Below are 15,483 nucleotides of genomic sequence, written 5' to 3'. Positions count from 1 at the left end.
TTTTTCAACCTATTTACGTTTGTATCTTAATCAGAAATTATGATCGTAAAAATACAGTTATAGGGAAAAAATATCGTTTTAAAAAAATTGTCAAACCGATAAGAGCTATACTCGTCTAATAAACTAAAGCTCTCGGAACAAAGAATATTCGTTGAACGATAGCATGATTTGAAATTGTGCGAAACTATAGCTATATTGTGATATAGAAAAATTGATTCCCTTTACGAAGCTATTTTGCGACGTTTTTTTATCTTATTCCCTATATTTGTATAGAGTGATCGATCATAATTCGTTCTATTTTTGGAACGTCCCTGATCTATGATACGAAATCGCATTAAAGCGGATTTATTGACGCTTTACGATAACATTTTGCTCTCTTGCTTAGTTATCGTTTACAACCGTAACAGGGTCGTTATAAATTATACGTCGTTAACATTTCTTTTCTACTCTACCAGTGTCAGTGGTTCGTAATTGAAAGAAAATTATAAAGCAATTATTAGCTAAACGTTGCGAGCAATTTCTAAAGTGTCACGCCGTCAGCTAAAATACAAAATTATGTCAAGCATCGAATCGCGAGGAAACGTCAGTTATTCGAATATCGATTATCCAGACGCTAATTATGCGGAAATCCGATTACCTATCGTTGGTTTTCATTTCTCTTTCTTATTTTTGTTTCCGACAGTAGCCGGAGCGTTTCCAAGGAGGATCGGCCATCCTTACCAAAACAGGACGCCACCGAAGAGAAAGAAGCCGAGGACAAGCTTCACCAGGTTGCAGATCGCCGAACTGGAGAAACGTTTTCACAAACAGAAGTATCTGGCGTCGGCCGAACGAGCAGCCTTGGCTAAAACTTTGAAAATGACGGATGCGCAAGTGAAAACCTGGTTTCAGAACAGGCGGACAAAGTGGAGGTGAGTTCTCGACATTCATAGCGTAGGTATTTGTAGCTCTGTTATACTTAACCGAGCACAAAACGAACTTTAAAACGAGTCATCGCCCGAGACGAAAGAGACAGGCCAATGGCAAATTCGAAATGCAAATCATTAAAGACGAAAAAAGAAGGAAAAGCTGGAATTAGGTATCGTACCCGGACTGCTAAACGTTTCTCCTTTTTTGATATTTTGTAAACCGTTCATTTTTCGATGGAAATGAACGGTTCTGAAAATTCTGCTTGCGAACATCCGGCAGACAATTTCGCCGCTTAGCAGAGGCGTCTATCTTCTTAGGAAAATAACGCGAACCTAATCCATTGCTCGCGATTCAGATGCACAGGGAGTAAGCGACACGGTAACTTAAGAGCATCGAGCAAATTCTAAGAAAGGTATCGCCAAGATCGATGAGTACGTCGCGCGTCGACAGGTCGATCGAAAATTGTTACGCCTTAGACAAATTGTTGCTCGTTCTGGATCCTTGCACGACCTGAACTCTTCTTCCCCCCTCGAAAGAAAAAGGAGTCCAACGGAATATTTTGCAGTCTATCGTAGCAGTTCCAAAAACTGTCCCTACAAACATACCGCTATAAATAGCAGGATACCGATGAAACTACCTGACTTCCGGTTTCTAACACGTCGAATAGGCGAAGCCGAATGTTGGTGTTGCGATTTATCAAATCTCGGCGTTCGAGACGAACCGAAAGTGAAAACGCGAGGTGGAAACCTCGGAATGTTAATAGCGGGTTAGCAGCGTTCTGCGGCCGCGTATCGGCGAGGACGCATCGAAAGTCGAGTGTATTGGAGTCTCTTCAAGATAACGGAGGACGAAAACACGTCATTTAGATAAAACGGGGCCCGTTCGTGGCGCGGGTCGCCCGATATCAGGGGCGTCTACGCGGCGAGACGAGCCCAGAGGCATTTCTCCGGGGGTGCGACTCGTTCTCCTCTTCTTCCTTCCTTAATAGTCGCTTCTCTTCGAGTAGGATTTCTAAAAGCATCCCGCTGCCGTGTCCTTGGCTCGTTCCGGGAAGTATTAGGATAGAAAGATGACTATACTTTGAGAGTAGTTTAGAGGGTTTAGACGAACAACGGTGTCTCTGTCTGCGCAGGTTTTGAAGGAACCAGCAAGGATCGAGGACTGGTGCCTTTTAGTTCTACTCGATCTGTCATCGAACGAGACTGCTGATAAAGGACGCCACTTATTCCAAGGTGTGCACTAGGTCGTTTCAAGTTTCTAGTTAGTTCGGACATTTCTAAAATGGGACACTCTTAAAATGGGACATTCTTAAAATGGTTTTTTCTAACGTTTTTATTGCGTTTAGGTATGGTTTCCTCTACGCGTAACGAGCTTCAGTATTTCGCGCATTTATTTACGATCGCTGGTGTTACACAGTCGAATCGGTAAAATTTTTTTATCCAACGACGATTGTTGTATATGCGATGGATGGGATTGCGAGTTTCTGACGTCTCGTTTTACGACGAAAGGGATAAGAGATTATCGCGTATATCTTGGTTAGAAGTCAACAGACATTAAATAGACGTAAAATACGGTATATTATTACATTTATATATATATATATTTACATTTATAGAATAATCCGTAGAAGGAACGCGTACTAGCGATATTTATGTACGCGAATGATTTATTAAACCGCGAAACTTCAAGACGCCCGGTGCCATCGTCCCGCTTACTTTCATCAAGCTCGATAAAATTCTTCATCTTGAAAAATATCGAGTGTAACAACCGAATGATCTAAATTTCCTGCGAGAGTTTTATACGCCGTTTTACGGCCAACGATCCACGGAGTTTTGTGTGCCGTTACCTCTCGCATTGTTCCAGGAGCCATAGAGCAATAAAGGGGCAAATAGGTAAAAACGAGGAATGTAAAACGCGGCCGATAAAAAGCGGAAGAGAACGCCTTCAGAAGGTTCATAACGATCTAATAAGAGATCGATAACAGGACTCGCTGCAAAAACGGTTCGATGCCGTTGTGCATCGGGATCTCGGTTTCTTGTCCTTACCAGCGATATTGCATTTGTCGTAAAGCGCGCAGAAATGAAAATTACGCTTCTTACTCGGAAACCAGGCGATGGTAATTTTCTTTCTCGCTAGAACGCGAGTATCGTCGATCGCGAAACGGTGAATTGTAACGTGTCTTCCTATTTCTATTCTACGACAAGAAGGACAGAGAACGGCAGAAATAGAAGAAACGAAAAATTCGAAACAAATATCGCAATCGATAGACGAATTTCAATTCATGGGTTTCGTAGTCAGTTTTCTGTCGATGATCGATGGTTTTCGAGAGAACGCTTGGAACGTCACTCGGAATGCGGTTTCAATGGACAGAGTTTGAGATTTTTCGTGAAGAATTCGATAAAATTCAAATGGAATTCGACGAAACTGGTAATTCAATATCTTACAAGGCGTTGATAAAAAAGAATGTAAGATTCTATGGTCGCTCATTTGTTGACAAAAATCCGCGAAGAAAAGTAATTAAGAAAAAAAAAAGTGTATTTTTATACGATTATTATTTTATTCTCTATCCTTTACGTTCTGTCCTGTAACTGGTGCTTGCCAATCTATTGGTCAAGTCTTTTACGTTTATTAAACATTTCTTATCCTCCTCGTGAAACACGTTTTCCGACCGTAGAAATGAAATTTAATGAATCTGTCTTTTTTTTCTTCTGCGAATACGATAGGCTTCTCTTAATAATTTCTTCCGTTTCATCGTGCGATCTCCATCCTGGTTCAACGATTCGTTCAACAAGTTGCGTTAAAAGGTACGAGTTGAAATTTTACAAGTCTTTTTATTACGTAGTCGACGTGGTCGTTGGAGGAACGAGCACGAAATTCAATTTATACGGCGACGATGTGTGTTATCTGTCTCAATGTGTTCAGAAATGGTAACGCAGTGACAGATACATTCGTCTAGATGTCTCGCCAAATTAAATTTACATCTGAACGACAAGTGAATCATAATTAATCTTGAACATGGAATTATATGGCGGAACAGTCGTTGAATAAATTGGGACATTTCGAGGAGCGACGTGGTTCGGACGTCCGTCTGAATAAAAACTATAGCAAACGTCGTTCGACATACAGGTTTCTTTCTAAGTTTAATTAACATCGATAAATAAATAACAAAGATAATTTAATTAATTAGCAAGATATACACGTTGTGCCTCCAACAGAGAATTAACGATATTACAGTGAAATTTCGTATCGAATAAAGAAACGCTATTAACACCGATTCTATCAATGCTCTTCGTTATAGGGAATCGTTGTAATATCTTGAAACTGTGCAATTCCTCGGACTAAACTACTTTTAACTCGACCATCCGCAAACTATTCACGATTGACAATTCTTGTACGTGACCGAATTTACGAGCCTGAGAGATAGCGAGCAAACTTACTAATGCGCACAGAAAATAGCAACGACTCGAGTTGAACGTTCCTGCTGATGGATTTGGTCCACGCAAACTCTCCTTTCCTCGAGAGGATACTTTGCAGAGTTTGATGACCTGCGCCTGTCCTTTGATTTAAAAAACAAGCTGTATCTGTAACAATCGATTCAACGTACGAATAGGTCGCCGTGTCTAAAGAGGCGAAAATATAGTTAATTGCATAATGTTGCAATTACGAATCGACGTAACGAAACGAAGAAAGAAGAGAAAAAAGGAGACATAAAAGAGAAAAAATTCACGTTCCTTCCTCCACCCTTGGATCAGCACATCCGCGACGTGGTCCAGCGAGCAGCTGCGTTTAAAGTAACGAGATGACTGTAGGCAGAGATGAGATAACTTCGTCTCAATAATTCAGATACCTAACAGCTTAGCCCTGTCCCGTACATAATGCAGTCTATCCTCCCCATCGTGCTGCCTCGTCCGCCCCTGCTTTGACTGCCAACTCTCTTCCCCACCTCCTGGTGGATCGCACCCCCTCGTCGTCTCACATTGAACCAGTCCGGTTGCAGACTCTTCCTCGGGCTTCTTGCAACGGCTTTTAAAGTGTCAAACCCTCGAATCCGCGATTTGAATCGTTTCGATCCGCCGCACTCCGCCCCACAGCCATTCACCTTGTTAAACATTCATCGTTCCCTGTGTTGGATCACGGCTGTAACCGGTCGAACACGAACACGAACACCGGCGCCATTGCGAAAACGACTCGTTTCCTTTTCCGGATGGAAATCCTCGCGGAACGAAAGAACGCCCGTGTTTCTATTCTGCTCTCGTGCCTCTTCCACGAATCGTTTTTCGTCGATCCGATCGAGAACACCTCCGTCGCGAGTACTGTCTTTAACCAGTTAGCTGTATTCGACGAGTATACTCGCGGTAAAGAAACGACGATATTTTGCGTCACGACGAGCCTTGTCGGTAGTAAAATTAAAAAATAAAACAGTCGTTTCGTTACAACTTAATTCTGTATCGTAACAGCCACGCGTACTCTGTGTCTGACGAGTATACTCGTCGTCGCTTGCTCTTTGCGACGCCTTTTACGTACACGCCTTTCAATGTCTTCAAACGAGTCGCAACAGCCAACTGGTTGATATCGCTTCGAGTCCTTCGATTTCTCCCATGTATATAAAATTATTTCTATGGTTTCTATGGCGTAGGATGTCGTAAAAGTGACTGAGGCAGTGTGGCGAAGTTTGACGATGAACACGGAATTATTTACGACCGTGTCAGAAAGCAACGACGAAATTTGCTGAAAGTCAACGTTCTTAAAAACCGTTTAAGAGAAACAACGCAGTACGGAATCGATATATCTGCAATTCGTAACGCGTTGCTCGACAACGAAGAGAACGTACGTGAGAAACATTTCAAATCGTTTAAACCAAAGGTGTCACGTTAAATGGGATGCTATTTGCATTTGCGCAATTTCATACGAAATAATTGAATAACGAACGCTACAGGATTTCCGATGGTAACTGACGATACAATCAGCAACAGACGATATTATACAAAAAAATAAAGTAGAAAATATACACTGAGACTCGTTCGTACGAGGCTTTACTCTCAGGAATATCGACGATAAATTATCCACGTGGATCTGTGTATTTATGCTCCATCCATTGCATACGCGGATTTTCCAAATTTATTTCTCCTCCGATTCGGTGTTCAACGTGCGATTCTGTACGGAAAACTTGTTCCTCCAAGTCTCACAAGTCTGACGAATAATCAGAGAAATTAATCACAAGATTCGCAATTGCTCATTGCCGATGAAACTGAAAATGGAAAAGACGCGTACGGATAAAGTTAATCGTATCGCGGTATATTCGCGACGAACGATAAAATCAAGTTTAGAATACTTGTTCGCCAAGTGTTGGCCAAAAGTTATACTTGACGATAGGGGGATAACGATAAGAGTAATGTGTCCCAGGTTGCGAGAGAATACAGTTATGCCGGCCGCAGTGAATGGGGCGAGGCTGCGTCGGGGCTGCAAAATGTAATCGGCACGGCGCCCTCAATTATTAATTGCTAACCGCGTTAATTACTTGCACGGGTGTAGGCGCGGCTGTCACTGGAACAACGGCGTAGCCACGGATAGATTTTCCAACGGGAACAAACCAAACGTTAATCGAGTTCGTCGACCGTTAACCCTTCGTTAGCTGAAATTTTCCCTTAATTCTAAGACAACAGTGATAATCGATTTGCATTCTTTTACGTTCGATACGAAAATTGAGAAAAGACGATTTTCTGAAAGATTGCTCGCTTTAGTTGCAATGTTTCTCAAGCTCAAATGGAATTTTTCATTAATTTTTGTATCTCGTGAATTTCCACGAAACCAATGTATGGAGAAAATTGATATAAAGGAGACAATTGATACGTGATAAAAGAAAATTACTGGAAATGCGAGTGGATTTGAGCGAATCCGGGAACAAAAAAGCAAAAAGATGGAACTTTACGAGATACTTTTCGATCTTTGATAGATCGAATCACGGTATAATTAACGAAGAGACTCGTTAGTTAACTGCCACTGGTCTTTAGAGGTGTGCACGGATTGCGTAAGGAAACCAGTTTTGAGAAATTTCAACTACCGTACAAAGTATCGCAATCGTCTTGCGGACATTATATATCTATTCTTTCGTAATTAATTGTTGAATTAACATCTAGAAGAATAATAAAGCAGGTCCGATGCTAAAATTTGTTTATCACGATATTCGATCGAACGAGAAAATGATCGTTTAACGATTTCGTTAAATTCTCCAACACGTGTTACGCAACATACAACAGAAATTTCCCTAAAAATTTATTCGTTTGCTCGCTCAAGATCACAATTACACCAGGCTTCGTCTCCAACATTTGACAACCGTGTTTTTATTTTATCTTTTAACGTACGTACTCTGACGAGCTTTTAAAAAAATCCAATGTACCCGGTTCCATTCGTAACAGTATCGGCAACGACTTTGAAACGTATCTCTGGCGTTCAATAGCGAGATAATATTTCAACGATTTGATACTTAAACCCTCCGATAAATATCACGGAATCAGGCCGTCTAAAGTGTAACTACGAGATTTACTTTCTCCCCACTCGGGTCAAAACTGTACCGAGTCCTGTCCCGTTGCTCCTGTTTCCTTCGTTTTCCCCGATATCCTATCACACGCATTTAATAACTTTCAGAAGAGTGAAATTGCAAATCGTTTGGAAAGCTGGCAGAACGCGGAGAGATAACGCGAGTGCAAGGCTTTCCTACAATTATCGAGCGGGTATTAACGAGACGAAAATAAACGAACTCGATCGGATGTTGATTGCGGCTGAGAAGTGCTGTTATCTGGAATCTCTGCTCGACATCGTCGACTGTGCTAGTCGTTAATCGTGCAACAACCGATCGAGTTGTGTCCCGATTCAACCGACTCGTTCCGTGATACACGGGCTACCGAGGAGTTCTATACGCCCTCCGTTCTCTATCCACGGAAAGATGAACGAGGAAAGAGAAGAAGCTGAGATCGTTCCACGCTGAGATAAACAAAGGTACAACGAAACCGTTTAATTACCGACGACCGGAGATTAACTCTAATGGAACGACGGTGTTTCGTGGCTCGTATGGAAGCGGCATCGCGGCACTCTGATTGGCCGCGTTATCCAGTCTGGCGCCTTTCAGACTCAGGGACATTCTCGGTCAGATCTCGTTGCCGAACGAAGATCTTTCAATGCTAGGAGAATTTATCGCCCATAGGCTGGTTAAATTCGTAAAAGGTATACTTGGGACTTGGAGAACCGACGATGAGTAAAATTGCCGATTATGGCAATTCGATCGCGATTCTTCCGATCCTCGTTGTTTGTTAGACGAGTCTGTTACGCGGTAAGGTTCGAACAGAGTTTGGTCGATAATTACGCAAGAATTTTCCAAAGAAGAAAATAAAAGATTTCCATAAAAGCTTCGACCTAAGTGACGTTGCCAACAAGTCGACCATTTTCTGCTACCCTAATAGACTTAGTGCTAGAAAACAGACACTCACGAGCCACCCCTGAGCGAGCTGGCGTTGCACCACCGACGAATCGAATTAACTTTATTACGTTTGTCTTCTGTTTTCCGCTCCAACGACCGCCAGTCTCTTTCCACTGTCCCGGCTCTCCTCGCAGCCGTTTCTCCGATCTCGTTTCGTCTTTTCTACAACACTCCAGCAACCCCCGCCACTCTATCGTTTAACTGGCTGGATCTCGCAAGCATAATTCGATACACTATGTACCTATGTAACGACAGTAACTTTGATTTTAAAGCTTTGCCTAATCTTCCGTTTTATCCTTTTTCGGAGGACTTGACACGTTGCAAGATGGGAATATCGCAGCGAGAGTATGAAAAAATTCGACGATTTCAAAGATCAGCAAACTTTTCAAACCGTAAAGCTTCGGAATTTCGGAATTCGAGAACTCGACAGCTCGCAGATTTAATATTCGAAAATTTAGGAGCTGGAAAATGTTTACCTTTCGCAACTTGGAAGTCTAAGAAGTTGCAAGTTGAAAGCTTCCTAAAAGTTAATTCCATAATTTGTTTAATACGCGTTTTAGCATCATCTCGTCTATAAACACCACGTTGTACTGAAAAATAATTTATACCGGAATTGCAAGCACGCAGTGAAATACTTCCAGCAGTAGGAATAACGTTAAACGAGCGTCAGTTTGTATGAAATATCCGAAGATATCTCATATTAAACCTAAGAACCAAGTGCAATACCTGTACGAACTTCACGAACGTTCACAATTTTCTTCCGTTGTCTCCACGAGGGACGCTCGATCATTTTCAATCTTTCCATCTGTTTTAGGAGGCAAACGGCGGAAGAAAGAGAGGCCGAGAGGCAGGCGGCGAATCGGTTGATGCTGTCCCTTCAAGCCGAGGCGCTTGGAAAAGTGGCTTATCCCGCAACAGTGCCGAACCATCCAGCGGGAACCACCGTTCCCAGTTTAGACAGACAACAAGCACCCACTGCTCTGACCCATCCTGTGGGTCAGTGGGCCTCGCCGTACGGTCCACCACAGCCACTAGCCGAACCGATTTGTTGAACCAGGATAATCGACGCGGATTCAAAGACTCTTGCCGAGTGAAACTTGTTACGTATCAATCGTGTCACATTTCTACGATAGAATAGTTGTACGTTTTCTAGGACCGGTGCGACTCTTGTCGTTGCAGTCTCGTTGCCGTGGTGCAGTGCTTCGAACGATCGTACATTCCCCGCGTTATTTCCTCGATATTTCCAAAGAACAACCACTGACCATGGATGGAAACGCGAAGCAAAACTCGTTCTTGTAAAGGGCGAATCGAACGCTGTTTGGATATCAGGAGACGTTGCGCGGCGAATTGTCGAAACAGGAGACGATTTTTCAAAAAGACAACGCCGAAGCACGAGAAAGCGGTTTCAAGATTTCGCAATAGAATCGAATTACCATGGCCAGCGTTCGCGATCGGAATCCGATAGAAAACCTGTGGGCAGTTTTGGGAAGAAAAGTTCACGATCAACAGGAGTCGCCGATAGAATACGTCAGCGAACTTGGAAAGAGAAATAAAATCAGCGTAGGCGAATACTCGAGACGAAACTTTCGATAAATTAGCGGACGGTGTACCTAGAGGATTAATTAGTAGCAATCAAAAGTAAAGAAAAATCCATTGAATGGAAACTTAACGAAATTAGCATCGAATTTGTATTTTTTCACAGGCGAAAACACAAGTTTTGTACATTCAGTTTCGCTCTACATTCTAACTATATCAACGATTTTCTTTCAATACGATGAAAAATCTACAAATAGGATCGCGTTTATAATTATTCACGTCACTGTGTCTCTCTTCGTTTCCACCGTAGAGATACGAAGACGAAGTACGCGAGTCATGCGTTAACCGTGCGATGTGAGAATAGAAAGAGAACGCCACGTACAGGCCTTTTCTGTTCTTGTCTAATCAGACATGCATCAGACCGCTCGTTGATCGGTGGTGTTACATTTACATATTTACTGTACGAATGTGCATGCTTTATTAGCTGTTAGACAAGGAACGAGCAGCCTTTATGCAGCGTTCGCGCACCCTATCTTCGCATCTCTGTTATGTTTTGCCAATTGCTTTACAAGGAATAACAGAATAACAAAGCAGACTTCGCAGCGAGATGGCAACGACAAAAGTCGCGCATCTGCGACCGGGCCTTACTGCGAAAATAGCAGTCGTTCACACTTGAAAACGTTAACAGAAAGAGGGCTGGAATAGCTTACTCAATTCGTATTTTTATCTTCGTCTCCTTCCAGTTTTCTTTAGACGTGTTTGAAACTTGTAGTGAGATTTGCTGTTAAATTTGATTTAGTACGTTTTCGATAGAAACGATGGAGCGAGTAGCTTTTGAATAATTTCGAACGAACATTTGTTGTTAAATGATAGTATTTGATGTGAGGGAAAGATGGAAACTTGAAATGTAATTATAGTTGATAACGTGGAAATATATATCGCGAATGTTGTTGGATATTAATTGTCCTTTTTCGTTCGATCTCTGTATCCGCATGTTTAAATGTCCTTTTATACACAACGTTTCTTCAGTCGGCGGATTACGAAAACCATACTGAGATTATTAGAGCCTCCGAAACTTCGTAGTAGATAGCTCGACGAATAACGATATACTTTTCATTTATTTTCATATCAAAACGCACGATATTTTTTGAAATGTCACAGTGACGTTCAACACGCTCCAATTTGAGAATGTATAGAAAGAATCGACAAACGCAACGAGCGATTTCAAACCGAATCTCTGAAATCTCAGGAATATGTTCCACTTTATTTATATCGACCTGTATCAAATATGAACGATAAAATGGTAAGGCGAATCGTCACTGTAATTCCATCAATCTCGGGTTTAACACGCGACAATTTCTTCTCTATTACGAATCTATTAGTCGTATAAATACACGCGCACTCACACGTGTAACGGGAATTTAAAAAATTTTCCAAAACGACAACTAATCGCAGTGCGCTAATTTGACGTGGCATTATTGACAGAGAGAAGAAGTCAGAGAGATCGAACGAAAAAGAGCATCAGAGGCCAGCAGTCGTCTTAATTGCGCTATTTCTAGGTAGTATCAACGTCTTACCGTCACGACGGCCAATTTTATCGACGTACTTAATTAACGAACCGAGGGGACTGATAGGGAGCTAAAAAAGAAACTTAAATAATTACGGATTGCTCTCGTTTTTTCGCCATCGCCACCCCTGTGAGCTCGCTCCGCGGAAATTTACCCTCGTCAAACAGACACGATACGCAGGGACACCGAAAGAAAGTAGAAACATAGAAAGGAGAAGAGGAAAGACGAAGAGTGAGATCCGGACAGCTTCCAAAGTTCGCGAAATTCTTCGATAGGCGATGGAATTAACCCTTTCGACGACGGCTGATGGCCATCTTCTGCAGTACGTCGACTCTTTTTAATCCCTTTTAGGACCAGATTTTTTATCTTGTTTTTATCTTTTGTAACATAAGAATGGTACAGTCATCGGATATCAACAATTAGATCATCGCCACCTGCTAACTAGCGATTCGCATTTTGCGCTGTACGTACGCATTTTTAAAAATTTCAAAATTCGGAAATTGCAACTATCGTAGAAGGAGGCGAGGTTTAACGAATATCAGCGTAGTCTTTTACCTTCGTTTAACATTTTTTCCTAGAGTATACATCTCGTCCGCGTCGTTCCGCTTGCGAAGAGATCTCGTACACCGTACGATGTCCTGTTCCTCAATGTCAAACAACTTTTGTAACCGCATTCGATTGAAATTAAAGACGAAAAAGAAATTGAAAGGTAGGATATTAAGGAAAGAACAAAAAGATCTCGTCGTTAAAAGAGTTGAAACTATATTATCCAAGAATTTCGTCTTACCGATACTTTAACGCAGCAATAATCGAAGGCGTCGCAAAACACGATTTATGTATACAATGCAATATCATTGACCGGAAGCCTCCTCCTCGGTGCATCTTTCGAACGACGCAGCTTAATTGAAAGATCCGCACGACATATCTGTGTATATATTAGCGCGATAGTTTGTAATTAAAAACATTACGATGTATGTACGATATTAATCCGTTTCTGCGATCGACTTGGCGACAGCGTTTTGTTTCGAACATTAGACGTGCACACATGTACTTACACATCATGCAAATACAGGAAGAAGATATTAGATATTAGGTGTACGAGAGAATTTTATGCTTTTACGAAGAGAACGTTCCCTTTGATTTTTCGTTGACGACAATCTCAATATCGTTGTTTGCGCGTTTCGACCCAATGAATTTTTTTATTTCTGTATCACAAACTTTACACGGCCTTTGTTTTGACAAATTTTTGTTATTTCTCGTCAAGTACGAAAGAAATTAGTTCGGTAGCTTCAATAGCGTTTATTGTACGATTTATTCCATACAAATAAGCGAAAAAGAAAAAATAGCAACCGTGGAAAGAACTTTATTAAGAAAGTCAATTTTTAATACTTTAATCCGGCAGTAAGGGAACAAAGCTGAATGAGTTTAAGCGTATTGTTTGTAACATTGAATTTGGAAGTTATATTTCGATTAAGTGTTAGGAAAATGAACGTTCCTCGCATTTTTTTTTCCTTCTTATCTTTCAACCGAAGTTACATCCTCGGTCTTGCTTCCATTCCAAGCCACACGGAAAATTGTGAACGACATTCCATTTTTTAAAGATTCGAATTACCGAGGAACGGGTCGCACTGTCTCGAACCGAGACAATCCTACAAATTGTAACACTTGAAGAGCGAAAAAATTCTTTCTTACGTCTAATGCACAAATTACCATGTACGTGTATGTGAAGATCACATGGGAAAACTATAGGTCACATTTTCTATTTTTTTATAGGGAACGATATCGAAAAGTTCTAAAAATATTTATTTCCATAACACAGCCACGTTGTTGATTTCTTACCTTTCATAAATCCTATTTTCCATCTATTTCTACCGATTTCTGGAAGATACGTATCCGTCAAACTAGCCGATCATCATCTTCTTCAACCGCGTCGTGTCAAAATTCTCTCCTTTTACTCATCAAACAGCGTAAACGTGGAAAAAAAATCAACAAAGAATGGACTTATCACATTTTTCTCGTGTGACCGCTATATCCTACAACTATGCAACTATACAAACACATACACCCTGTACAATATTATTTTCTTAGGAATACAAAAAATCGTAAAGAGTAATTAAGAATGTACTATCGCGAAAAGATATTGTAAGTTATAAATAAATATATATATATATAATGTATAATATATATGTATATATGATATGATATATATATCATATATATTATATCTATATATATCGCTACCACTAAGGTTCGTCGTCGAAATAGAGCGTGTAAGCCGTCTAATTAGGTACGTAATATTTATGTTAAGAGCAACCGTAGCAATTATCGATCGTAGAGAACGATGTGATGTTATATAAGTACGTGTAACGTTGTATATAATTGACAAATAGAAGTAATACATATACATATACATATATATATATATATTATACATAAAATGATTCAACTGGTACGCGTATACGTTGATTGTACGAAACTTCACGAAATCATAATAAGCGAACACATGATAGAATATTAGAAAATCCTTGGCTTAGTAATTTATTTGTTAAACAACCGACTCTTAACATACGATTGTTGATGATATTACCGTCTAATTTTCCGTTCTCCGTTGAATCGTTCAACGCCGATACCGATTACGTACGTTTCATTTTCGTAGGTAACACCATGTTAATGTAAGATAAGAGAAATAATCAGCGAAACAACCACGAATGATCCGAATAAATCGTTCTTTTTCGCAAAAAGATGATCGTTTCTGTCCATTTGGCACTTGGATTTCTTCAGATTTCTCCGCTTGAACGCATCTCGTCCGGCCCGCGACACACGACTCATGATTTCTTCAACGCCTGGATACATTTTATAAGGTAGACTGTATATATTTTTTCAATTGTATCGCACAGAATAAATTTATATGACCCAACGTGAACGAGCGAATAGTTTTCTGCTACGACGAATCATTTGTATGTATGGAACCCGTTTCGTGAGAGGGAGAAGGTCCTGCACGATCACGATGTTTGTTTCTCGTGATCGAGGAACCCTAGGATCGACGTTACGAAAGAACCGGAAGTTTCGCGTGTTACCAGGCGTCACGGATTGCTCTCACATTGTAACATCTCTCACCCCTCTGCACGGTAAAACGGTGCAATTTCGTTGTAAATCGACCATGAGAGGGAAAAAGAGAGTGGCCACTAAATGACAGAGTAGCAAACGCTCGTTGAAAAACGATTCCGTGAAATTCATTTTCTACAGAATTCGAACTGTCACTTACACGTGAATCGCAGTTGTGTATTTCTCAGATCGATTCGATGGATCAACGTTGGCTCTATTTTTGCTCGGTTATAAAACATATACGATCTCCGTGTTTTTCCATTTTTCTGTTTTACCGTTCCACTTCGAATTACAGGTGCAGTTTGTCCGCTTCGTGTCCTGTCAATGTTTGCCTAAATTCGCCGAAGAAAATAGTTACGTTTCGTTGTTACCTTTCACGGATGATAGTGTTTACCATCTATCGTTTTTGATATACGCCAGAGAAGAATCGCATAGAGCTGAGTGAGCTTCATTGATCATGGAAAACTTAATTACGATCGAGCGTCAGTGAAATATAAATCGAATCAGGAATCACGCTCGACAACAAAACTATTTCAGCTTTAATCTGCGATCGTTAATGGAATTATATATCGCTCGAAGCTGTCACATAATGCTCATCCATTGCAAATGAGTCGTAATAAAGCTGATTCGGCAACGTTAAATAAATTTTCATCCTTCTTATATTAAACATCTTCGAAATTCGATATCATTAATTTTTCTCTTATTTCTTCTCCATTTTCATTGTGTTCCTTAACTATATCCAGCAAACACGTACACAGTTGCTTCTTTCTCTCTCCCTCTCTATCTCTATCTATCTATCTATCTCTCTATCTCTCTTTCTGTGTTTCTCTGTTTCTCGTCCTCTCTGATCACCCTAATCGTTGTCTTTCCGCAGCGAATTATCCCACTTGA

At 40.8% G+C, this 15,483-nt stretch overlaps 1 protein-coding gene across 2 annotated transcripts; it reads left to right on the top strand.

The window, feature by feature from the left end:
- Positions 1-406: 406 nt before the first annotated feature.
- LOC117235713 (T-cell leukemia homeobox protein 3-like) lies at positions 407-14,410 on the top strand. 2 transcript variants are annotated; one of them, XM_033498011.1, is made up of 2 exons: positions 407-911; positions 9,198-14,410. In XM_033498011.1, the coding sequence occupies exons 1-2, from the start codon at positions 556-558 to the stop codon at positions 9,433-9,435; spliced, it is 594 nt and encodes a 197-aa protein (XP_033353902.1). In that variant the 5' UTR covers positions 407-555; the 3' UTR covers positions 9,436-14,410. The 2 variants fall into 2 exon arrangements, 1 of the variants encoding a protein (XP_033353902.1); XR_004493720.1 differs by lacking the exon at positions 407-911 and adding an exon at positions 7,657-7,905.
- Positions 14,411-15,483: the final 1,073 nt, after the last annotated feature.

The sequence above is a fragment of the Bombus vosnesenskii genome, unplaced genomic scaffold (assembly GCF_011952255.1).
Source record: "Bombus vosnesenskii isolate JDL3184/JDL3185 unplaced genomic scaffold, Bvos_JDL3184-5_v1.1 scf7180000013264, whole genome shotgun sequence".
Classification (NCBI taxonomy): domain Eukaryota; kingdom Metazoa; phylum Arthropoda; class Insecta; order Hymenoptera; family Apidae; genus Bombus; species Bombus vosnesenskii.
This window is presented reverse-complemented; position numbering and strand designations above follow the sequence as displayed.

Coding starts and splice junctions, on each gene's coding strand:
- LOC117235713 (XM_033498011.1), top strand. CDS start 556: ATGTCAAGCATCGAATCGCGAGGAAACGTCAGTTATTCGAATATCGAT. Junction 912..9,197: donor AACAGGCGGACAAAGTGGAG/GTGAGTTCTCGA, acceptor CATCTGTTTTAG/GAGGCAAACGGCGGAAGAAA.